Raw genomic sequence first — 24,062 nt, 5'->3', positions numbered from 1 at the left:
TCCTTAGGATTGTGTCCTACTAGCCATCGTGATGTAAGTGTTTTATCCATGCTGTTCATCGTTTTTATCAGATCATTTAAAGTATGGTGTAAAAATGAAGCAGGTCTAGAGATTAAGTGGACCACAAAGTGAGGATTGAACGTCCACCGTTAAAAACTTGTTGGGAGCTGGAGAAGTTTCGGATCAAGCCGATACCTGTGTTTTCACTTCATCCACGTCTACATGACCTTATGAATAGCTTGGATGGTAAAAAAACATCAAGGTGGCCCTTAGAAAGGTTTCAACGGTGAGTGTCATTATCACTGCAGCTACCTTTGGTGTGGTCCACTGGAGTTTTGAACCTGCTTTATTTTTAAGATAAAATCTTAAAATGATACGAGAAAATCGATTAACGGAATGGATAAAGCACTTACATCACGGTGGGCCCCACAGAGCCCTGCCCGGACGGATTACTGTCCGGGCGGGGGTAGGACGCAATCCGCGTCCCATCCATTTCAACGTGTTGCACGCTCGAACAAATGAAACAAAGGAAGTACCTATCCCAGGTAAAAGGAGGCTGTAACGCAGGTGGTGCACGTGTCAGAAATCCAGGCCATTTATCAGGTAAGTCACGCACTAAACATTACAAGTACAAAAGCATAGGCGGAGGAAAATCATCGAGTTAGACACGCGCACGTTGAATTTGGACGTTGGACTTTTATCCCAGCCGTCCATTTTTCCCATACTAGTTTTACCCATCTGATCATCATATTTGATCCACGCCATGTACTAAGTGTAGCCAGACTAATGAATGACCAGGATCTCCGACACGTGTGCCATCCCACGATTGATTCACTGTTCATTTCCTTCGCATTTACATGAGAGGCACTGCAGCAAATCAGTACCGGGGGTAGGTGCCCATGCGGCGTTGCAATTTGAAAAAGAGAGTCTAAAGTCCAACCGGTTGGAACATAAGCTAAGGTCCACCCACCTGATTACTTCTAAATGCAGATTTTCTCCAAACCTCTCAACAGTTTAGACCCACTATGAGAATCATATTTTATAAATTTATTCCCTATGTGCCAATCAAATGGACCATACCATGGAAAATAATCTCCAGTCATTGATAGGTTGTAAAAAATAAATGTCCAATCGATAAGTAGATATGACTGATGTTTTTTGTAAACCTTCATGATGGTGCCAATCTATTGGACGGATTTGATTTCACACGAATTTAAAAAGTTGTAAGTTATTCACTGTGTGGACCGTAACATAGTCCAACGGGTTGCACTGGAGACCTTACGAAAAATATCCTCCACCGTGTACTAACCACCGGAATCCTCTGCAACACGTGGTTTAGGCTTAAAACACCAAGGCTTCTTGGGGCCACCATACTTTTATGTGAAAATCTACTCCGGCCATCAGGTGAGATCATAGACGCTAGGGACTAGAGTTAAAAATCAGTTAGATATACGACTCGGTTAGGCCACACCAAAGTAACATTTGGGACGGGACACCAACCATAGGCTTGTACGCTGGACGTTCATGGTGCCTATATTTCATCAAACCCGTTCATCAGGCGTGGTTCATTAGGATGAAGGGACCACATGAAAAACATCCTGGTACAAATCTCATCCGATCCACAACGGTTGAACTTAGAGGTTTTATGCCGAATATTACACTGCTCCCATTTTTGTGGGCAACCCAGAAAATCTTATCAGGCTAATATTTTGTATGTACGGTGAAAATTACATGTAGCGTGTGATTGACGGATAGGATTCAGCATATACAACATGATAGCCGCAAAGCAGTTAGGAGATATAGGGCCCGTGTAAAACGAATGCTGTAGAGGTTCCCGGTCCCCCAATATCATACAGCCCCATACGCGGAGTCGTGGGAGGGCGTGGCTATTCGCTGACGTGGATGGAGGATTTAATGATGATGAGATCCACCGTCCATCAGGTGCACGACTTTATATGTGGGCTAGGACTGAAAAGCCATTTCCTATTCAAAGCTCAGGTGGGGTACACATGGGGAACATTTGAGATGGATTTCCAACCATTAAAATCGTTCAAATTTTGTGTGGGGTCCACATTGGTTTTTATATGCCATCCAATCCACACATCTAACATGTCGCACCAAGATGAACTGAGTTTTTACTTTTTAGGTTGTTCCAAGACTCATATAGGTCACAACTGGTGAAAGCTTTAGAGAATGATTATACACCGTTCCTTAAAATGTGGGCCACCTAAGTTTTGGATTGGACTGTTTTTCTTAGTTTAAAGTGAAAATAGGTCGGTGCACCTGATGGACGGGCTGGATCTGATGCAAATTCTCCCTCAGGTAGTGCTCGGTTAGTTGCAGGCATGCCGTCCGTATAAAAAAAACTACAGTACTGCAGGCCCTTCTCAAAAGGCTATTTTCGTCATTGAAAAGATCGAAAGAGAAACCCCGACAGCCACACGCTTTAAAAAAAAAAAAGGCTCTAGGGCTTCTCTCCACCTGAAATCCGTGGTGTTTTTGCAGCTCTCCTCTCCTTTTCTCCTTTTTCTTTTCCATTATCTTCCGAAAAGGCCCTTCCTCTTTGGCACGGCTCCTTCAATGCATTGACTCCAAATTCCTGTCATTTCATCTGAATTTCATTTGCATTTCACAAAAAAGCCGATTTCTCTCTTATCAGAAATCCGGGTTTCTCTGAGTTTCTCTTCCCCGAGCGGCGATATTTCTCTCTTTCAGAGCTTCTTAGCCTCTCTTCCGTCAATCGCGATGTTTTGTTTTTTGGGTAAGTTTCGTGGATTTTCTTCTCTTTGATCCTGAAATCACTCTTTTTCTGGAAGATTTGGGTTCGGTTCTGCCCGGATGCAGCTATTGTCGGAGAATCCGAACCGTCTATCCGACGGGCACTACTGTGGATCCGCAACAGTCCAAAACTCACGCCTTATCGGTGCTTTTTTTCAATCCCTGGGCTGTGGACTGTTACTGTTTCTGCTGTCGGCCGTCCGTTTTGGATGCCGTCAATCGATGGGCAGGATCGTCCTATCGGTGTGATTTTCCGGACGTGGTGGGCCTAGTTCACTGCCCAGCAGACGGACGGTTCAGATGATCTGTGGCTGCATGTGGGGCTGTCGTCGGGCTACTGTGGTGAAGGGTTCGTCAGCGAGATTAAGGTGGAGCAAAATCGTAGTCCGGCATGTGGGCTTCGTCGATTCCCACTTCTGGAAGTACAACCCATCATGGATAGATCTAGACGGTCCATTTCTTTATAGAAAGATTATCCTAACCATCCAAAAGATGGACTTGAATGTAAACGGCTAACCATTCGAAGATCTCATCCGTCCAAAGATCGAACGGATTAGATGCTTTCTGCCAGGTGATGCTTTTCCCATGCACTACTCATGATGGCAACTACCTCTTGAACGGTTACGATCTTCCTTTAGGATGGTCCAACTACCGGGCTACGTTCCTTTCAGTACTCCGCCGACTATTAAATGATACACTCGAGAATGCTCTCGTATTTTTCTAATTTTGGTATTGGAATGATACGCAATCTTACTTTTTAATACCAAAAGTCAAGAAAAAGGGGTGCCAGCGTCAAACTGAGAGGGTCTGATTGTGCTGCTTGAGTTGTTTTGATTTTTTTTAAAGACCAAACTTCTACACACGGCACACGTGCCATCTAGTGTGACATCTTTCATAAGGTGGGCCCCACCGTGCAGATGATTTTTCAACAATCAATCTGGTCCACTCATCGGGTGGGCCATCTCGTACAAGAACATGGGTTAGTTTAAGGAGTTTGCCAACTGTCCACGTTTAACGTACACGTGTGGCCCGGTTAGCGAGTGGGCTGGCCCGATGTTTTGAAACGAGTCATCTCCGCGGTGGGCACCACCTTATCCACGGCTAAGATGTACGGTGCGGCACCATGTTGTCATGCGCGCGCTGCGTGTGGGGGACGGAAAAACCTCATGAGGGGATAGTGGTATTTTGGTCATTTGCAGAAACCAGGTGGGTCGTCGACAGTGGATTGGAATACTCATCTCCTCCAACGCACTTTTCGTGTTGACCAAAATGCCCCTGGAACTAACAAGTATGTCCGTCGTTTGGAAGGGCATTTTTGTCTAGGAGAGGCGATTCTGTAATTTTGCACACTCTCTCTGGGTATTTCGTCTTTCTTAATTTCTCTCTCTTTTTCTGAATTTTTGTTCTATTTCTTGTTTATTTAGTTTCAGGTTGAGACACGTGGAATTAGCTGGATCTTTCCAACTGAGGGGTGATTAGGTAAATAAATCGTCTTGCAAGGGTGTTTCCGTTCAGTTGGTAACTCACGTGTTCCCACTGGCATACACGTGACACTAGATCCAAAAAATTCCCACCGTACATTTTGTCACTTTGAATTCTATTTCAGTTCGCGCCATCTTTCGAAAATTGGCGCGAAAAGGGCGATGTCGGTGTTACCAAATGGTACCCGCGGGCACCTGTTGCTATGATGACGCGCTTGCACGATCTGGACCGTTCATCTCACGTGTCACTTGGTGCATGTTGGATGTGGACTGTTGATTGATTATCTTTCCTGGTCCAGGACACATGCACCTGATGAACGGTCCTGATCTCGCACATTGACGTTATCCCAGCATGTGTGACCATTAGTGGGATTTAGATCCTACTCGGGTGAGCTGCCTTAGCAGAGATCGTGTTGGTATGTTGTTATGCAAAAGTGCTGTGATTATTGGTGAAAGTAGCCATCCGGACTTGACTCTCCACACGCATGCCAATGCAGTGTCATGGGGGCTGTTCATCAGGTGGGCCCCACAATGAATGAATGTTTCCACTATCTAGAAATCCGTCCAGGCAGGGCTCTGTGGGACCCACCACGATGTAAGTATTTTATCCACGATGAACACCGTCATCGCTTCTATCATACCGTTTCAAGTTATCATCCTAAAATTGAGGCAGGTCCACAGCTCCAGTGGACCACACCAAAAGAAGCTGCAGTGATAATGATACCCACCGTTGAAGCCTTTCTAAGAGCCGCTGTAATTTTTTTTTTTTACCATCCAACCTATTAATAAGTTCACATAGACGTGGATGAAGCGAAAACACAAATATAATCTTGATCCAAAACTTCTCCAGCTCCCAAGAACTTTTTAATGTTGGATGTTCAATCCCCACTTTGTGGTCCATTGGAGCTGTGGACGTGCCTAATTTTTAGGATCATACCTTAAAATGATCTGAGAAAAGAGATGAATGGTGTGGATAAAATACTTACATCGCGGTGGGCCCCACAGAGCCCTGCCCGCCCGGATTACAGGGTAGGACGTAATCCATGTCCATGTGGCTAATTCAAATTTTATGCATGTGTGGCCTGCATGTATTTTGATTGGACAGGCTCGAATCTTGGGCCAGGGCATGAAAATGATGGAGCCCACCAGATGAACAACCCAAACCTTGCATACATGCCACTTTAGCACATGCAGTAAGTGGGTATGGATGGCTACTCTCACGTCTCATGCTTTAGAATGCAAAGAAGATATGCATGATGGTTAACTCACAACTCACAAGGTGTGAGTTGATGGCATTTCAATCATGATACTGCCTATTCGTTTCACCAATTACCACATTAATATAAAGGAAATGTGCAATAATTACAAATTATTATGACCGTCTCCCGACAACATATGCATTTGATTGCCAATTTCTGTGTTTGGTTCATCGGCAATAGTAAAATCGTAACAATGACATTTTTACATTAATGCTAAATCATCACCAAAATACACCTGCTTGGATTTGAGATTCTCATTGTAGTGCTAGGTAAAAGTGCAATGATTACAGATTCCTTTACCTATCTCTTGAATACATCTGCATTCGATCGACAATTCTTATGTTTGGTTTAGCGGGATAAAATCATAATGATGACACGTCTCCTTTAAATTATTGGGGTAATTGGTGAAACAAACAGGCCCTCGTGCAACTTGCACTGTTAATTTTCCAAATGAAGGCTCGAAGGCATGTTTGTACTGGTAGAAAATCCCAATCAGGGTTTTCACCCAATTGTAACTTGCAATTTCTCTACCTGATTAAAGGGTTTTTTAATTATCTTAGTTTGGATACAAATCTTGCATTTGCTAGCCTTATCATTAATGCATCCAGGAATTAGTCCTAATTTGATCATTGTGTCCATACTTCTAAAGTTCACATGACCTAATCTATTATGTCATGATGAAAATGAATCAACAATATAATCAGAAGAAATCAAATCATTGTCAGAATTGAATTTAAACATATCCTGGAAAGCATACCCTTTGCCAACAAACAGCCCTCTTTGGTTATGGCAAACATCTGAAGCTCGAAAACGAACTCAAACCCATGTTGGCTAAGAAACTGGCTGAAACATGATTTTCCGAATTTTCGGTACATACAGTACATCATTGAGGGTGAGAAACTCTCCGAAAGTCAGTTTGAGAATGAGCTTCCCTTTTCCTATTACTTTTGCAGCCGGTGAATTTTCCATGTAAAGTTCATGTCCATCTTGCACAGTCTCGTTGTTATTGAACAAACTCTTGCTGTTTGAAACTTGCTTAGTAGCTCTGGTGTAGATCTATCAACTTCTGTCGTCTCCCACCACAAATTCTTCGAAGATCGTAACAACCATGTGATCTCAGTCACATGCGCTTTTGGTGCTTTCTTTTGCTTGGGCCTGGTTTTGTCTCGTGCTTGTGCTTTCTTCCTCTTAAGAAGTCCACACTCCTGCTTGAAATGGCAGTCTATATCACAATGGTAGCATTGTCCCTTGTGGTTGCTTTTGTTGGAATATTGTTGGAGTTCTTGAACCAATTATTATTGTTGTTGAAATGACATTCATCATTTCCTTCCACCACATGAGCCTTGGTTTAATTTTTTTCTTTCTTTTTGAAGGATGACAACTTGTGAGCCTCTGTTTGATTTCGATCCTCTTTTCCTCAAGGCCTAGATTCTTCCTCTCTTCAAAGGTTTTGAGCGATATCATCCATTACCATTTCTTCAATTTTGTCTTTAAGACTCTTACGGTGGTTTTTCCAACTGAGGCAACTTTGCAATGATGGACCCGACAATAAGATCGATTTATCCATTTTGCTGCCTTGTCTTTCAGGTTGGCTGACAGTGTGCTGAATCTCATGTACTTGATCAAGAATTGGTCTATTGTCAGTCGTAGAACAAGAAACTGACTTATAAAATATTTCTTTCTCTGCATCTTCAGTCTTGAATCTGTGCTTCCAAGCCTGCCACATATCTTTGGCCGACTTCATAAGTTCGTACATGTTGAACAATGAGTCCAACAAAGTATCTAGGATGTGGTCCTTGCGCGGGTAGTTGTTAAACTCCTAGTTTTTTTTAGTTCTTGGGCTAATTCGAGTGACTTTTTTTTTTTTTTACTTCCTGATGATTGCTTTGGTGTGGTCTGAACATAGGCAACTCCATTGTTGGTGAGATGAAGCTGCAGTTTCTATTGCTACCTTTTGTAATTTGTGCCATGAAATTGATCAAACTTGGTGATGTCATGATGACTTCAAGGTGTTCTGTATCCGTTACAAACCGCCTGTAAGGGGCGATACATATGCGTAACGGCCATGACCGTTACACGATATGGGGTGAAACGGGGTGATTGGCCTTTTGGGACCGTATCGTCCGTTATGGGTGGCTGTAAAGGCCATTATGGGGCATAATAACTGTTATCCCGCAACGGTCGAAAACGGCCACTTTTTTTCTTATTTAAATCCATTTTTCTCCTCATTTTTTCTTCTTATCTTTTCTCATTCCAAAAACTCTCCTAGATTATTTAACAATAGATTTCGACTACTCTTATTATAATTTTTAAGATTAAAACCGTAGATTGAAGTGATTTGAGAGAATAGAAGCTTCAAGGGCCTTTTTTTTCAAAAGATTGAAAAAGGAGTATTTATACATTTTTTTTCTAGTTCTAATGCTTGATTGTGATGTGTAAACATTAGATACATATTAATCATGTTCACAAATTCACTCGACAACTTGATACAACACTCTCACCAAAGAGTGGACTGTTACACTACCATAAACATGTTTAAAAAAACAAAAGAGAATACATATTTGGAATATTTACATTATTTTGAATTTTTTACATGTTTTTTCAGAATTTTTTGGACAAAATAAAATTTTCAACCGTTACAGGGGTCGTTACAGTCGTTGTGCCCCCGTATCGGCCGTTATGGCCGATACCCGTATCGGTAATGGTGGTGACTGTTACAGCCACCATTACTGATACGGAATACCTTGGATGACTTGAACAGAAGATTGGGTGATTATATCCAAATAAGGAAAGAAATAGGAATGTTGTCTTAAGATTGTTAGAGGAAGAAACGGGGGCTTGATGCTAAATGGTCCCCAAGTGAGTTAACATCTTCTTCTTGGTTGCATGGTCCTTCTAATCAGGTGCTAGGTGCCAGGTGCAGCTCTTGCTTCGCATTGTTCTTTGGGCTTGGGATTTTTCTTCCTAGCTTTATACCTGCTAACATTTTCAACTAGACACTTCCTTGCTCCTACACCTAAATATGGTGCTGCTTCGCTTCACTTCATGTAACTGTACTCTGATGTGGTGTTTGTGTAGATGTGTGCATGTGTCTAACCCAAGGAAGCTGAAAATTCAAGTTTAAGGAGCCTTATCAAGTAATGCTTTGTGTCTTCTTCTTTTTTTTTTTCATTTTTGTTTGCATCAACTTCATCCTGCCAATTTGCTGTATTATTTGTTCACTCATGTCTTTGATGAATAAGAAAAATAATTTTCTTCTTGTGTCATTTGTTCCAATTTTCTTTTTAGGTAATTTTAGTAAGTCTTTTGTCTTGAAGAATGCTGGCCTCCTTCAATTTCAAAGATGAGTCTGACCTGTAAATGGATGAGATCCATGTGGTGTATGTATCGTGTCCGTAACAACTGAAAAATGGGTGGGTCCAATCAGTTCGATAGGTGAGGACAAGGGACCCACATCAATTGCTCTTCTTAAAAAGGCCACTCCCTCATGTTCCTCCTTTCCATTCCTTCCCAAGATAACCCCTCTACCCAGTACATGAGTCCCATGGCTTGCTTCTCATTTGATGCATTTTATGTAGAGCCACAATCACATTCATTCAAATGTATGCTGATTACCGTACCTTCTTCAAGCTGTGTGCCTTTATCCTGGCAAGACACTGGATGACTGGGTTGGATGACATTACACAAAATGCTGGACTCCACATTTCATCTGGAAGTTTCTATGGTGGTCATCCCCCTTCCCAATATTCCTCAACGTTTCCTTTCCTGTGGCCCACTTAAGCTATGGATCAGGCTGGAGTTTGGTGTCTCACCTAACTTCTTTCAAATTGTTTCCTGCAACTGTTTCTTATTTTGGCAGAGAGTTCAAAGTTTTCATTCAATCCTCAGATTGCCAAAATGTCCTTAACCATTTTCTTTCATGGCAGATAGACTTAGTGTACCAGTCACCACGAGTGTGAAAAACCACAGTAATAGGCACCAGATACATGAGCTGGAAAGACATCCCTTCCCTCCTATGAAGTGTCGACAATAGTGCTGTCATGATTGTGGTGAAAATGACATCAATTAGATTTGTACTTTTTTAACATATATACTAGGTGCAAAATTCAAGTTTTCAGGTGTCTAGTCCATTGTTCCATTGAAAGACCAATACGATGCATTCTGCATATGTATCGCAACTGCAGGACTAAGTCGGTCAAAGTTCACAGTTTCACACTGATATGGCTAATACACCGGTTTGTAATTGGCTGACATATATTTTTTGTACCTGGCTGACATATATTTTTTGTACCTGGCTGATATGTAGATCAATACCAATATTTTGGACCTTGTTTAGCACTAAAAAATACAGATATTTTCACTTGTTGTGGTCCTTGGGGCATTGGTAGCAGCAACGCCCAACTAACTTTGCTTTCCTATATCTATTTTCTTTATTTTATTTTTATAAGCCCACTTGCTGTCTGTTATTTCGAAACGAGAAATCATCTGGTGTGCAAAGTGTATGGGAACCTTCCAATGCATCTAATTGCATTTGGACTTGTTGGCATCCACATATCACCCATCTGGAATCTCCATTAGGGCCTGTGCACCTTCCATAAGTTGCCTCGGAAAAATCATCTGATTAGGGAATCCAAACTGTCCAGTCAATGGCATACAAAATTGATGGACAAGATCCTTTATTTAGAAAGGAGAGATGATCTGGTGTTTGTCCGTATGGAAACCTTTAGATGCACCTAGTCAGATTTGGAATTGTTGGCGTCCGCATCATCTCTCTGTGCCGTTCACCCTTGAAAAATCATACTGATCAGGTGAACCAAACCCTCCAGTTGTCTGTCTCATTAGATGAGCTGGTAGAGACAGTGATCTAGGGTTCAATCCCTGGTAGTGTTACCTTTCAAAAAAAAAAAAAAAAACTAAACCATCCATTTAGTGGAGTGCGAAATAGATGGACAAGATCATCCATAGAAGATAGATCCAGTCAGGCATGTTTAGGACCGCCCGATTGCCCGATTGCCATGACACTTTCTTAGTAGCCGAGGGAGAGTGGAATGGACCTAATGAATAGCCGAGATAGGTGATGTGGGTGCCAACAAGTCAAAATGCAATTAGGTGCAAGGGAAGGTTTCAATGCGCTCAGATCACTAGATCATTTCTCTTTAAAAAATATTATCCCAAAAGGACTGCTATGCATCCTCATTCAATGCTGTGTGGCCAGGAATTTAATGGCCACATTCTTTTCATATCTTTTATGTTAGATCCTCTCCTTTCCCATGTTTCTCTTAATCACGGGTTTAGGGTCTACCGCGCATCGTGGAAATATCAATCTGTGGAGAACCGTAAGGAACCTGTCTTTCTACATTGTATGCGGCTTGGCCAAGTGGTACTGGTACTACTGTAAGCTACAGCGGTATCAGGCAGATGTGGGCCCATGTAATGCATGCATAAAATCCAACCTGTTCATCTTTTAAGTCAATGCATGTTTACTCCCATGGACCTAAAATCAGGCTGATCCATGAATCCAGTGGGCCACACCATGTGGAACAAGTTGGGAGCAGATGTCCACCCTTGATTTTCGGGGTGGCCCACCTTGTTATGTATATAAAATCGAGGCTATTCGGGTCCTTAATCTCATCTGGATGAAGGGTTAGGAAGAAAATCAGGCTGTTTCATAATTCAGGTGTGCCCCTGTGTAAATCATGGGTGGGCGTCACCTCTCACACTGTTCCCTGTGCTGTAGCTCACTTGAATGTTGGATTAGACTGATTTTTGGCATCTGGGGGTAATATGAGGTGACATATCTGATGGATAAGTTGGATAGCCTTCATACATCATGTGGGCCCACGGTGATGCCAGCAACACTTGAGCGCTCCCCATGTTATATTAGCATTGTTATTCAGGTGTTATTCATAATTCATGCCGTCTATATATTTATGTGTGTTGAAGAAATTTATGGTCACAAACTCAAGGACTCCACTGCAAATTTATTTTATTTTCTTTTTCCGTTCCCTAGTTTAACTTTTTAATGCCAGTTCTGTAACTTAAATTTCTTGAAGTTCTAATTCTGTTACCATCTGTAGAGAACATGTTACATGCAACTAGTTGTAGAAAGAAAATCATGCAACTAGATGCGTGTGGGGCCCCATGGTGTTAGGCATCATACTGGCCAGCATGGTTGCCCAAAAAATGAGGCTGATCCAGTCATCAGGAGGGCCACATCATAGAAAACACCTGGCAACTCAAAAACCTCTAAAATCATGTTGAGGTCCAGCTGATGGTAGGATTGTCCTGATATTCGGGCCATACCATTTTTGTGCTGGGATGAACCTGCTGGATGACTTGAATGCCACACACACACACAGCCCATGTTGGGCCCACATGCAGATAGCTGCATGGTTTTCTCATATACAACGACTTGCCTGTCGGACATTCTTCTATTCCTTGCATCTTGTTTCTTACCAAATAAATTGCTAATTCTTTTTTTATTTCCTCCGTTTTTTTCTCTAATTGACAGAGCTTCAATTTCCATAGCTGTCACGTTTCATTTCACTAGTCTTCTTGTGAGCTATGGCAAAACCGAATCGGGAGATGAGAAGGGCCATGTCGAAAAGATCTCATTCCTGGTGGTGGGACAGTCATATCAGTCCAAAGAACTCAAAATGGCTCGCTGAGAATCTTGAAGGTAAAAGAATTCCATTTCTACTAGGGAAGTCCACAGGTCGAGTGCTATGGTCCTTTTTACCCGGGCTAACTGGTTTTTAGGTCTTGCCGGTCCGGGTCCTCTTGGGTCCAGGTCTAGTTCTTGCAGACCTGGGCCTCGATCCCATTGGGTTTGGGTACCCATCGGGTCTTTGGATTTAGGTTTTGAGTTGGTTTGGGACAAATAAGAGGATTTACATGGTTGGGTCCTCCCAATGGATGGATTAAATTTCACACACGTGCCACTTTGACAGGTTCATAGTGTGTAAACAGGCTCTCTTAAATGGGTATGCTTAGGAAACCTTATTTCTTTTGCTAGAATCACGCGCGCGCGCACACACACACACACACACACACACTATTAAAACAATCCAACCTGACCCAACTTTAGTGGGGCCCATCACACGGACCCAACTCGAACTTCATTAGACCTGATTTTTAACCAAAATCTAAAAGGTGAGATATGAATGCAACTCAACTTCTTAACAGGTCCAATTAATGGGATCCAGAGTGATTAAAATTGGGTCAGGTCCATGTGGTTCTTAAGGGTCTGGGTACATACTGACAGCCCAAATTTCTACAATCCAGTTTTAAATCACTAAGAACCCATTTGGGCATTCTTCCTTTTGGCAGAAAATGGGATTTCAGGCTATCCAGATTGATCTTGGTTTCCTTTTGAGCTATGAATTGAAGGAAAACCTATATAATTTGGAAAAAAAAAAGAGGTGGGGACACCCTGTGTCTTCAAAAAAAAAAAAAAACCCTACATAATTTGGAAAGGAGACGGCGCGAAAGCAGAATCCCTCTTAATATGGTTTCTGTTTTCTTTGCCATCCAAAACACCCAATGGATGGGTTCCACTGAAATCCATGATTCTAAATATTGCCTGAAACGGAGTCGATTCAGACTTCTCTGAGACTTGGTTTTTGGACCGTTTTTAGAACCACGGTTTTCATGGAACCTGTCCACTCGGTCTTCCACTGAAAACCATGGTTCCAAGTATTGTCAGAACTGAGTTGACTCCTGCATTTCTCTGAATTGACTTGGTTCTGGACCATATTTACAACCGTGGTTTTCGGGGGAACCCTTCCACATTGTGTTCCATCAGAAACCATGGTTCTAAATATTGTTTGAAACCGAGTTGACTCTATCAAGCTATCACTCTTGAGTTGACTTGGTTTTGGTGGGCCAAGGAATGAGTTACTATTCTGAAACAGACCTAAATTGAATGTCTGGTCGAGTTCTACTGGTTTCGGTCTCCAAGCCAGTCCTGCTCCGAAACCCGAACGTGATTTCCCACAGCATGAATCACATATCAAGATGACCAAAACACCATTTATCGACAGAGATGGATCAGAGCGTCAAACGGATGCTTAAACTGATTGAAGAGGAGGGCGATTCATTCGCAAAGAAGGCTGAGATGTATTATCAAAAGCGGCCGGAGCTAATCTCCCATGTCGAGGAATTCTACCGCATGTACCGATCACTCGCTGAGAGGTATGATCACTTGACTGGAGAATTGCGTAAGAACATCCCTTCTGAGCTGCAATCTCAGGGCTCGGGCTCTGACTTTGGGTCTGAGCCGTCATCCCCATCTCCTACGCCTGACCAGAAGCCCACTCGGCCCAAGCCAAGGCATCGAGCTGCTGGCTTTGATTTCTTCCTTGGCTCTGGTGGCAGCTCTGACCTCTCTCGGAAGGGAAGTGATGGGTCGTCATCGTCGACAGATTCTGAGTCCGAATCTGATGAAGCATCGTCCAAGAATCCTCTTTTGGGCATGCTAGAGAATGGCGGTTATAACACTGGGCTGCATCGGCGGATATCAGAGCTGGAGAATGAACTCAAGGATGTGAAAGATAAGCTCCAAGCAGCACAAGAAGAGAAATCAGGGGCCCTTTCAAAGGCTATGGAAAATGGGAACTATGATGAGTACCGCTTGAAGATTTCCAACTTGGAACAGGAGCTTACAGCCGCAAACGAAAAGATTCGAGTTTCAAAAGAAGAGATTGTGATGTTGAAGCAGGAGCTTGAGAAGAATGATTCTTCTGAGAGAATCCGTATCCTGGAGGCGGAGCTCGAATCATCTCTCAGCGAGAAGCAATCAGAGGAAGCCGAGTTGGAGCTGGCCTGGAAAGAGAAGGAATCCGAGGAGGCCCGGCTTGAACTAGCTCGAAAACATAATGATTCGCTGGTGGCTGAACTTGAATTGGAGAAGAAGCAGACATCAGAGCTCCAAGGACGGATTGCAAAGTTGGTGTCCGACATTTCAGATCGAGACCGCACGATTCAGGAATTGAGGGCTGCAATTGATGTTGCTGATCAGAGATTTTCTGAGGAGAAAGCTCAGCTGAAAAATGAAGTCTCAGGTTTGTTAGGAACACATGCATCAATGGAAGCAAAGCTCAGCGAGTGGGCCATGAGGGGGCAGTTAATGTCGGACGAGATTGCTCAGCTTGAGGCTGAGAAGTTGGCACTGAGGTCAGAGATCGAGCTAGCAAACGCTGAAAATGCTGAGAGACGCAAGCGGATGGAGGAGATGGGCCATGATCTTGATGCAGTTAGATTGAAATATGACATGATGGTGTTGGAGAAAGATGAAGTCTGTGCGAAGGCGCAATCACTCGTTGCTGAGGTGAGTTCACGTGACGATCGGATCCGGGAGATGGACTCTCACCTGCACCGGCTGCACATGGAGCACGCAGAACTGATCGCGGGGTTCGCCAATGCCGAGAAACTGATGGGCGAGCTGCAGGCCAGGGTGAAGGAACTGGAGGAGGAGGTGGAGAGACAGAGAATAGTAATCTCCGACAATGCTGAGGGGAAGAGGGAGGCTATCCGGCAGCTCTGCCTGTCAATCGAGCATTACCGCGACAGCTATCATGAGCTCCGACAGGCTCTGCATGGCCACAGGCGGCCCGCCACGGTAATGGCTGCTTGACTGTTCTGTTTTTTCTGTAAAAATTTTAGGCCACTGGTTTTGTTTGATCATAGAGAACTGATCACCTACAGCCGGATGTATGCTGACTTAGCATGCAGCCCTGTTTTCCTGAACAATGTGTCGCGTCTAGGACATGGGACCCACACACATTGATCCCCACCGCGAAGATCGTGATTAGAGAATCGTTCTGGTCCACTCATTAATTGGCCACAGCTATGTTGATCGATGCAGTAGGCCGTCGATTTATTCCAGTGGTTCGGCTTGCCTGGTTTTTGTATGAGGTGTTTGTCATGGCGGGGCCCACTGTTTGAATGGCCTAGATGTCCTGCAGGAGTGGCGCATTGGTAAGAAAGATTGGGTTGGCTGTAGGTGATTTTAGTTTGTGTTTGAAAATGTATGCGGAATCTGCTTTTTCTTCAGATGTGTGTTTTGCTACCGTTGGATTTGGTGGGTTGTATTTTGTTAGTTATATGTATAGAAACATCTTTTTATTTATATGATTAATTATATATACATCTATCTATTGAAATTCTAAGGTCCTGATGCATCAGAATGTGAAAATTTCATCTGTGATCCCGAGATCAAGACCCTTGATCTAAAGGGGAGATGAATGCCGGCGGAAATAACGACTGTGGATGGTGGGTGTTTAGGATCATGACCTTACAATTTCTCTTTGATGGATTTTATATAATCGGAGGGCATGCTGTGTATGTAACACAGCCTCGTCTGGGACTTTCTAACCGTTCATTTGGTGGTTGGGAAATAAACGGAGAAGAAAGAAACACGGGTTGTCCAAATTCAACAGAAACGCCAAGGATTGGATGGTTAGGATCCTTAGCTCTGGGGATCTGTGGGTGCATGAACCGCCCATCGGTCCGTCAAATCAATAAGCCTGAACATGATGCAGATCCAAAGCTCAGGTGGGCCACACCATAGGAAACGGTGGAGATTAAACTCCCACCGTCAAATACTTCTTGGGTCCACGTGATGTTCGTATCAAGCTGATATTTGCATTATCCCCTTTAGGTCGGAGTCACCTTATTATAAGATTGAATGGCAGATAAACATCACGGTGGGCCTCAGGGAGCTTTCAACGGTGGGCGTCATTATCCCCACCGTTTCCTGTGGGGTCCACTGGAGATTTGGATCTGCCTCAAGCCCTAATATTAGCTGACGAAACAGATGGACATCCTAGATATAACAAATACATCACGGTGGGCCCCACAGAGCTTAGGGCTGGCAATCCTCCTTCCACTTTTACAAATACAAGGAATGTACGTGCCATGATGCACGAATTTGGAAGTGTGGGCCCCATCGGATGTGAGCCCAAAAATCAGACCGGTTCAAAACTAAAGTGGACGGCACCACAGCGAATAGTGAGGATAGAGGCGCGCTCACCGTTGAAACCTTTCTGGGCCCCAACGTGATGTTTATATGACATCCAAGCCGTTCATGAGATGATTATCCACCAGGACGAAGAGAAAACCAAATATCAGCCGGATTGAGAACTTCGATGGGCCCCAAGAAGGTTTCAATGTTAGGCGTCCCATACCCAATTTTACCTGTGGTGTGGCCCACTTGATTATAGAACGGTCTGATTTTGTGCTCACTTGCTGACATGAGCTGGCGCAAATAATGGACGGATTGGATGTCATACACACATTATGGTGTGCCCCACATAGCTTCTTTTATGTAGTGTGCCTGATTACTGGGCATGGACTAGGCGGCCCAAGGTGTGGCCCCTGTCGCAATCAAATCTGGACCGTTCAAGGGGTAAAAGGCAAAAGGAAAATGATATGGTAGAGCAGGAATAACTGGACACGGAACGAAATCGATCCATCGGGTCCATTCATCAACTGGGCCAGGCATGGATGGCTTATCATTCAAAAATAGTATCTATCAGACAGTCCTATCCATCTGATCGGTGGCTCTGGAATGGACGACCAAAAACAAAAATAGTTAACAGTCGAACATTAAGAGGAGTAAATTGAAGAAAATTGATGGATAGGATTTTCTAATAGATTGATTAATCCATCCATGAGGAATCAATAGATGGACGGACCTGATTGATGCATTAACTGGCCGATTCTTTCAGCTCTACCGTATCATCTACCCGGTAGCTTGACAAATGACAATTGGCCCGGTGGCCCCGCCAGTAAGGCCCGGTTTGGAGCCCAAATCTAGGCCCGATATCCATGCCTGGCCCAATAACAAAAGGTCAGCCCGACCAATCATCAAGTGGGCCACCGTTATACAGAAAGAATGGATGGTTTAAAAACACTTGTGAGCCGGTCCCATTCATCGCACGTGTAGCTTAAATACATTTGTTGTATCTGGCCCAAGTTTCAAAGATCCAAACCGTTGATAAGATGGGCTCATGGTAGATGGAGGATACCCAAGAAAATTTCTTAGATTTGACTATTGCTTCGTTTAGATGGCCCACCCTAGCCTTGCCTTTCACTCGTGTTGCTATCTTGGCCATCAAAATTGTGGGGCATGTGATGGATGATATCTCTAAAATCAGGCGAATTAACCAATCCTAACCATCCAATTGATCTAAACACACTTAGTTCCAAATTGGCACGTGTGCCTGCATGTACGGTCCACCTGATGAGTAGATTTGGTATCATCCATCGCATTTTCACCGTGTTCTCACATATGGATGTCCCAGATCCCTCACACGTATCCAATTGGCCTGTCCTCCGTCTCTGCGTGCGCGAATCTCGTTACTCGTTGTCTTGTAAGCTGACATCACCGTGATGTATGTTGGTATGCCACGTGGCACGTGCCTATAGGACGTCTCCTTTCCAGATGGTTCATGACCTGTTTGGCACGGAATGCACGGATGGAAAGTGGGCCCTACACAAAGCGCCTACCCTCCCAACCGCTCTGTTTAGACTGCTAATAGCTACGCCTCCACGTGGATCCAACTTTAGTTAGATCCAACCCGTTCATCAGGTACGCTGTCTTTCGTGCAACCTGGGACCCAAAAATCATGACGAACGAAATCTTAGGCAGATCACACCATAGGAAAGTATATGTAAGAAGGTCCACCGTTGGCTTTGTTTATGCCCCACAGACTTATCTTTTTATTTCATCCAATCCATTCATCTAACTTTTCTCTTTATGATAAAATTATTCTCCAGAAATCACATTCTTCCAAAGATCAGTGGGCCATAAGATGTGAACTTAGAGGTTCAGATGTAATTCCCTGTAGAGTGGCCCAATTGAGTGTTGAATCGTTCTGAATTTTGGCATAAAGGTCAAACAGGGGGGTTTGTAGCTGATGGATGGGGTAGATCTTATCCAAGAAAATCTGTTTCCCTCACGGAAGCGTAAGGAACGCTCTTTCTATCCCCTGCCGGCCTTGACTCTCACGGCCGTTGAAAATGGGGTGTTGGCTTCTCTTTTCACACGTGGCACTCGTGTAAGTCTATCCATTCCATCTAAATTGTGGGTCGCGTGTCGTATAGGGTAGGTAGTTGAACTCAAACTGATAAACAATACTAAGTATGCAATAAACAGCTATAAATTGGACGGTTAAGAATAAATAAGGAGCTGTCCTTTATCATCTTATCTATCAATTTTTATTTATTTTTATTTTTTAAAGAGTTGTGATCCACTTTTTTTAGAGATTTGGACGGTGTGGATTGCCTTACAACTTCCTCATGCTTACGGCTGAAGAGTCGCTGCTATCATTTAATTTAATGGTTGTGAAACTTCGATTAAACAGTGGCCGTGCATTTGACACGTGCTTGTGGGACCCGCAATGAAATAGAAAGCGGCGATCGCCTGGTGAATATCATGCCACGTGGAGTTGTAGGCACCAAGAAAGCGGCACTGTCGTGACGTCGGGGCGGTGATCAGACCCAAGTCTTCGTTATCATCTCTTCGCTCGCTAAAATGAGGCTGGGGTTTGCTACATACGTACTGTTCCCGAATAAGTCGTCACTGTAGCCGTTGGATATGAATTCATAGTCTAGTGATCAAAGCCATTAATATGATGGGACTTAATGAATATTCTTATTTCCAGAAGTATCTTTGAATTTTATCATGCTTTCAATGATATAGACAGTCCAAGTTCAACAAGTTGAATTATCAACGGTATGAAATTATTCCAATTCGAGTTTTTTTTTTTTCTTTATATCTCACAAACATAGTGTCACCCGTTATATAAATGGTACAGATCATTGTATCATAATCTCAGATCCAACGAATTGAGCCTCGAGTATAAAACCAACAGTACGTCGCGGCGAACCTAACCTCGAAAGGGCGGCTTCTCTCATCGCCGAGATGGACATATACTGTACATTGCGATGAACCGGAGGAGGCCACGTAAAAGTCGTGACAAGTTGACTTGTTACTTCCAAACGCCGAATGGGAGTCTTCGTGGTTAAAAAGTCAGATGGAAGTTTCGCTAATCACACACGCGTGTAGAGTCCGTTAATGGTCACCTCACCACATGTGCCAGCGTGGCAGAAAGGTGAAATATCCCAGCCGTCGATCAGAAGGACCACGGTACAGATTAACTATCTACAGAATTAGGTTGGTCCAATAGTCATGTGGGCCAAAATTAATTGAATATACGTAGGGTCGTGAGCAAATCTGCTGAAGTTTCCTAAGCCGTCCACTTATTTCTAATTTCGTGGAACGGTGTTGCGTAGGTTGCGTTTATCTTTCAGCAGAAGCATGGGGTCCATATGATGGATGGCTTGGAAATTTCACTCGTGTGCCATGCTGGCTTAGGCAAAACTGCGTCCAACCCCGATCGGACAATAAGCCGTCCGACCAAAGCTCCTGTGGGTCCCACTGTGACGTATCTGTTTATCCATGCCGTCCATCCATTTAATTATCATATCATTTTTAGGCATGATTCCAAAAAGGAAGCAGATTCAACGCTCAAGTGGATCATACCAAATAGTGAGCTTGGGGTGCATTAATGCACGAAGCATTAAATGCAAGAGTCATCTCTAATGTGGTCCACTTGAGCTTTGAATCTGACTCATTTATATTATTCATATATTAAAATGATACGAGAAGATGGATGAACAGTGTGGATAAATAGATACATCACGGTGGGCCCCACAGGAGCCCTGGTCCGACTGCTTATTGTCAGTTCGGATGCAATCCGCTTCCTATTTGGATGGGAGGATTTCAATAATTTTTTAAATTGCATTGGAGAATTTTAATTAAAAAATAAATATAAATTGTGATTATGACTTTGAGATATGGTTGAATACCGGTGTAAAAAAGGCGTCAGTGTCAAGATGGAAGAAATCTTCGTTTAGATTCACTTGTCATTTTTTAAATACAAGAGAACTCTATGACGCGATGTTTGTGAGAAATCCATCCGCTTCATCTTTTTTCCAACTCATTTTAAGACATCATCAAAAAAAATTCAAAACTCAAGTGGGCCACATGATATAAATGCTGATGATTAAACACCTACTATTGAAACATTTGCAGGGCCTTAGAAGGTTTGGATCAAGCTAATATTTTGTTTTTCAGTTCTTCCCGATGGAAATGACATTATGGACGGTTTAGATGACATATAAACATCACGGTAGACCCACCAGGATTTCATCGGTAGGATTTCAATCCCCTCTGCTTCCGTTCATGTGGCCCACTTGAGTTTTCTATCAGCCTCATTTTTGGGCTCTTGCCTTGACGTGAGTTGGCAAATTAGATGGATGGGATGGATTTCTCACAAACATCTCGGTGGGCTCCACCTAAATTTTGACAGCAAACTGAAGTAAGTTTAATCCTGTCGTTAAATACAATCCAAACAACGTAGTTTGATTTTAATATTTTTCTGTTTCAAACGCAGTGCACTGAAATTGAATGGGATTATAGTCAATTTCATGAGAAGGGTCAATGAAATTGCAATAATTATGTGACAACATGGCCAATGTCACATCACATCTGAAGCATTCATTAGGTAGGGCCCACGGTGAGCATGACTTGACAAAAATAAAAAAATAAAATCAGATCTGTCCGCTCATCAGATGGGTCATATGTGTAAGGTAGAAATGGACGGTTGTTGAGTAAAAACACCCATAGTTCTTTACTTTCACCATACATGTGTGTCCCACGAGGATGAGGGAGCATTCCAATTTGGTAGGATGTTGATGGTTGGCCCAACTGATGAGTGGTATGGACCTTATGTTTATTCTCCTTTAGAATTGTATTATATATGATACAGCTATACATTAGGTTGCAACTCCAACACGGCACTTTATTTATGTTGGACGTGACCTTGGCCCACTTGTTGGATGGACCCCACATAATTTATAAGTCAATACACATTATGAGGAGATATACAACTTTCATTTTCCTGGAAAATGATGGAAAGTTTATTTTATCAACCTAAATCAGCGGCTGAATATTACGCAACACGACACTTGATTTATGTTGGACGTCAGCCATTATAGGCCTACTTTGCATGACCCCTAGCAGTATGGCCCACGTAATTTGCATGCCAAGGGTAATATATATATATATATATATATATATATATATATATATATATATATATATATATATATATATATATATATATATATATATTCCCATATATATAGGGAAAAGGTACTATGCGCTCGACCTCACGAGTTCGTCCCATGAGGTCGAGCTGTGTGGGCCACACCGTGATGCGTTTAGAACATCTACCCCATCAGCCAGATGCACCATTCCATAGTGGGAATAGCTTTCAAAAATCAATTCAATCTATGACTTTTGTGGGCCACACCACATATAGAAGTGGGGAGGGTCTGTGCACCATTAAAACATTCATAATCATTTTTTGGGCCCACCGAGAAGTGGTTTGCAAATCCAGCCCATCCATTATGTGTGTCCCACTTGGATGAGGGTTTAGACCAAGTTTCAGTAGCATTCAAAACTCATGTGGGCCCCACCAAGTGCTTTTATATGTTTTAACTGTGTCTTCACATGATTTTAGATGGTATGGCCCACATGAGTTCCATATACGGGTGATTTTTGGAATATCCCATAATTTAAAGGAGACCCATCAAATGCACGGTGTTGATGATTGACACGCATCACGATAGGGCCCACACAGCTTGACCTCACGGGAGCTTACCATGAGGTGAGGTGAGGTCAAGCGCATAGTACCTTTTCCTATATATATATATATATATATATATATATATATATATATATATATATATATATATATATAGACACACACACACACACGGAAACGCTCACCTAACCAGTTCGCATCATACGTATGTAGATCCAAAATCAACTGCTCATGAAGCACTCGTAAAACCTCCCAGACCAAGTTTTAATCTAAACGTTGATGGGCCACGCTTTCCTCATTTTCATTTCTCTTTGCTATGGCCCACCAGAATTTTATATCGGGGTGAAATTTTGCCACATAAGGTTTCATGGGATTATCACATGAATTCTGGTCACTAAGCAACCTTCAAGTGGAGCATATATATATATATATATATATATATATATATATATATATATATATATATATATATATATATATATATATATATATATATATATCTGGAAATAGGATTATGAGGTTGACCGTTCCGGAACTTCCCACGAGGTCGAGATGTGTGGGCTCCACTGAGATGTGCGTTGAGCATCAACTGTTGTATGTGATGTGGCCCACCCAAGTCATGGATTGACTTGATTTTTAAGCCCGTGGACTACCATGGAATGTGCATCTAACTGATGGGGTAGATGTTCGACACACATCACAGTGGGGCCCACACAGCTCGACCTAATGAAGGTTCCCATGAGGTCAACCTTGTAGAATCATTTCATTTATATATATATATATATTTATATATATATAGAGAGAGAGAGAGAGAGAGAGAGAGAGAGACCCTTTTTTCTAATGGTTGAAAATTTAATTTATAGAGGTATATCAACGGCTGCAACCCGACATGGCACCTGATTTATGCTGGGTGTCCGTTTTTCATTGGATTTGTAGGTTGAAACATTGCAAAACAAAAGGTTTAGAAAAAATTAAAATCAATTCAATATATTAAGCTAAGGATCTTCATTGTAATATTTTAAATTTCATACTTAATTTAAATTACATATTTAAATATGTAGTCATGTCTGATGTTGACTAACAATAATGAAATCTGATCTTTTGCACATGAAATCCTAAAATATAAGAAGAGATTTTTTTGTATATATGTAGATGAGAGAGACTATAATTTTATTTTAAAAATGAAGGCGAGAGTAGTTCAGCCCATCATAACTTCTGTTTCCACGTGATAAGCGTACATGTTTCTTCAAAATATTGTGTATGCTTAGTATGGTTCAAGCATACCACCCCTATACATCTGAACCGATCGCAATTACTATGAGGCCCACCGGCATGCTCAGTTCAAATATCCAATGGTTGTTAGATTTTATCAATCTGAACCATTGATCATGTAATCCTAATTTATAAATGGCTAATACATTGATCACTCACATTATGTGATCACTAGTGAATGGGCCCACATATTTTGAATGGCAAGTCTCAAAGGGATATTTATACCCACTGGTCTATTTATGCACCTGCACTTGGCTAACCCATCTGTGTATATAAGGCAAGTCATATACAGGTTACTCATGTGTCACCATAATATATACATGGGTGGGTAAGAAATATTAACCATTCATCAAAGGGATGCTACATCGCAACTTACAAAACAAATGCACGACTGAAAAGCTTGGTTGAAGTTTTCTTCACCATCTGATTATTTTTTTCATCATGGCCCACTTACCAAATGGATGATAGCGTGTACACTACCTACCTTGTACACGCATGCAAGCTTAGAAAAATTCTTATACATGAATGGATTGGCTATTAGAGACTTTGTAAGGAAAATGAGAAAAATGAGTAAAAAAGGGTGATCCATTTACTTT

The 24,062-nt window shown here is 42.4% G+C and overlaps 1 protein-coding gene across 3 annotated transcripts; it reads left to right on the top strand.

Annotated features, from left to right (window-relative positions):
* Nucleotides 1–2,455: 2,455 nt before the first annotated feature.
* LOC131253629 (protein NETWORKED 4B) lies at nt 2,456–15,647 on the top strand. 3 transcript variants are annotated; one of them, XM_058254706.1, is made up of 5 exons: nt 2,456–2,761; nt 4,209–4,257; nt 8,597–8,655; nt 12,030–12,197; nt 13,561–15,647. In XM_058254706.1, the coding sequence occupies exons 4-5, from the start codon at nt 12,083–12,085 to the stop codon at nt 15,150–15,152; spliced, it is 1,707 nt and encodes a 568-aa protein (XP_058110689.1). In that variant the 5' UTR covers nt 2,456–2,761; nt 4,209–4,257; nt 8,597–8,655; nt 12,030–12,082; the 3' UTR covers nt 15,153–15,647. The 3 variants fall into 3 exon arrangements, with proteins under 3 accessions (XP_058110689.1, XP_058110688.1, XP_058110690.1); XM_058254705.1 differs by lacking the exon at nt 8,597–8,655; XM_058254707.1 differs by lacking the exon at nt 8,597–8,655 and having other exon boundaries at nt 4,209–4,296.
* Nucleotides 15,648–24,062: the final 8,415 nt, after the last annotated feature.

This window comes from Magnolia sinica, chromosome 8 (genome assembly GCF_029962835.1).
Source record: "Magnolia sinica isolate HGM2019 chromosome 8, MsV1, whole genome shotgun sequence".
In the NCBI taxonomy this organism is placed as follows: Eukaryota; Viridiplantae; Streptophyta; class Magnoliopsida; order Magnoliales; family Magnoliaceae; genus Magnolia; species Magnolia sinica.
The sequence above is the reverse complement of the archived record's forward strand: the minus strand, read 5'-3'. Positions and strand labels throughout refer to the sequence as shown.

Bases quoted from the DNA above. Each gene is read 5' to 3' on its own strand.
- LOC131253629 (XM_058254705.1), top strand. From the start codon at position 12,083: ATGGCAAAACCGAATCGGGAGATGAGAAGGGCCATGTCGAAAAGATCT. The intron at 12,198-13,560 runs GTAAAAGAATTC...ATTTATCGACAG, and splicing joins GCTCGCTGAGAATCTTGAAG to AGATGGATCAGAGCGTCAAA.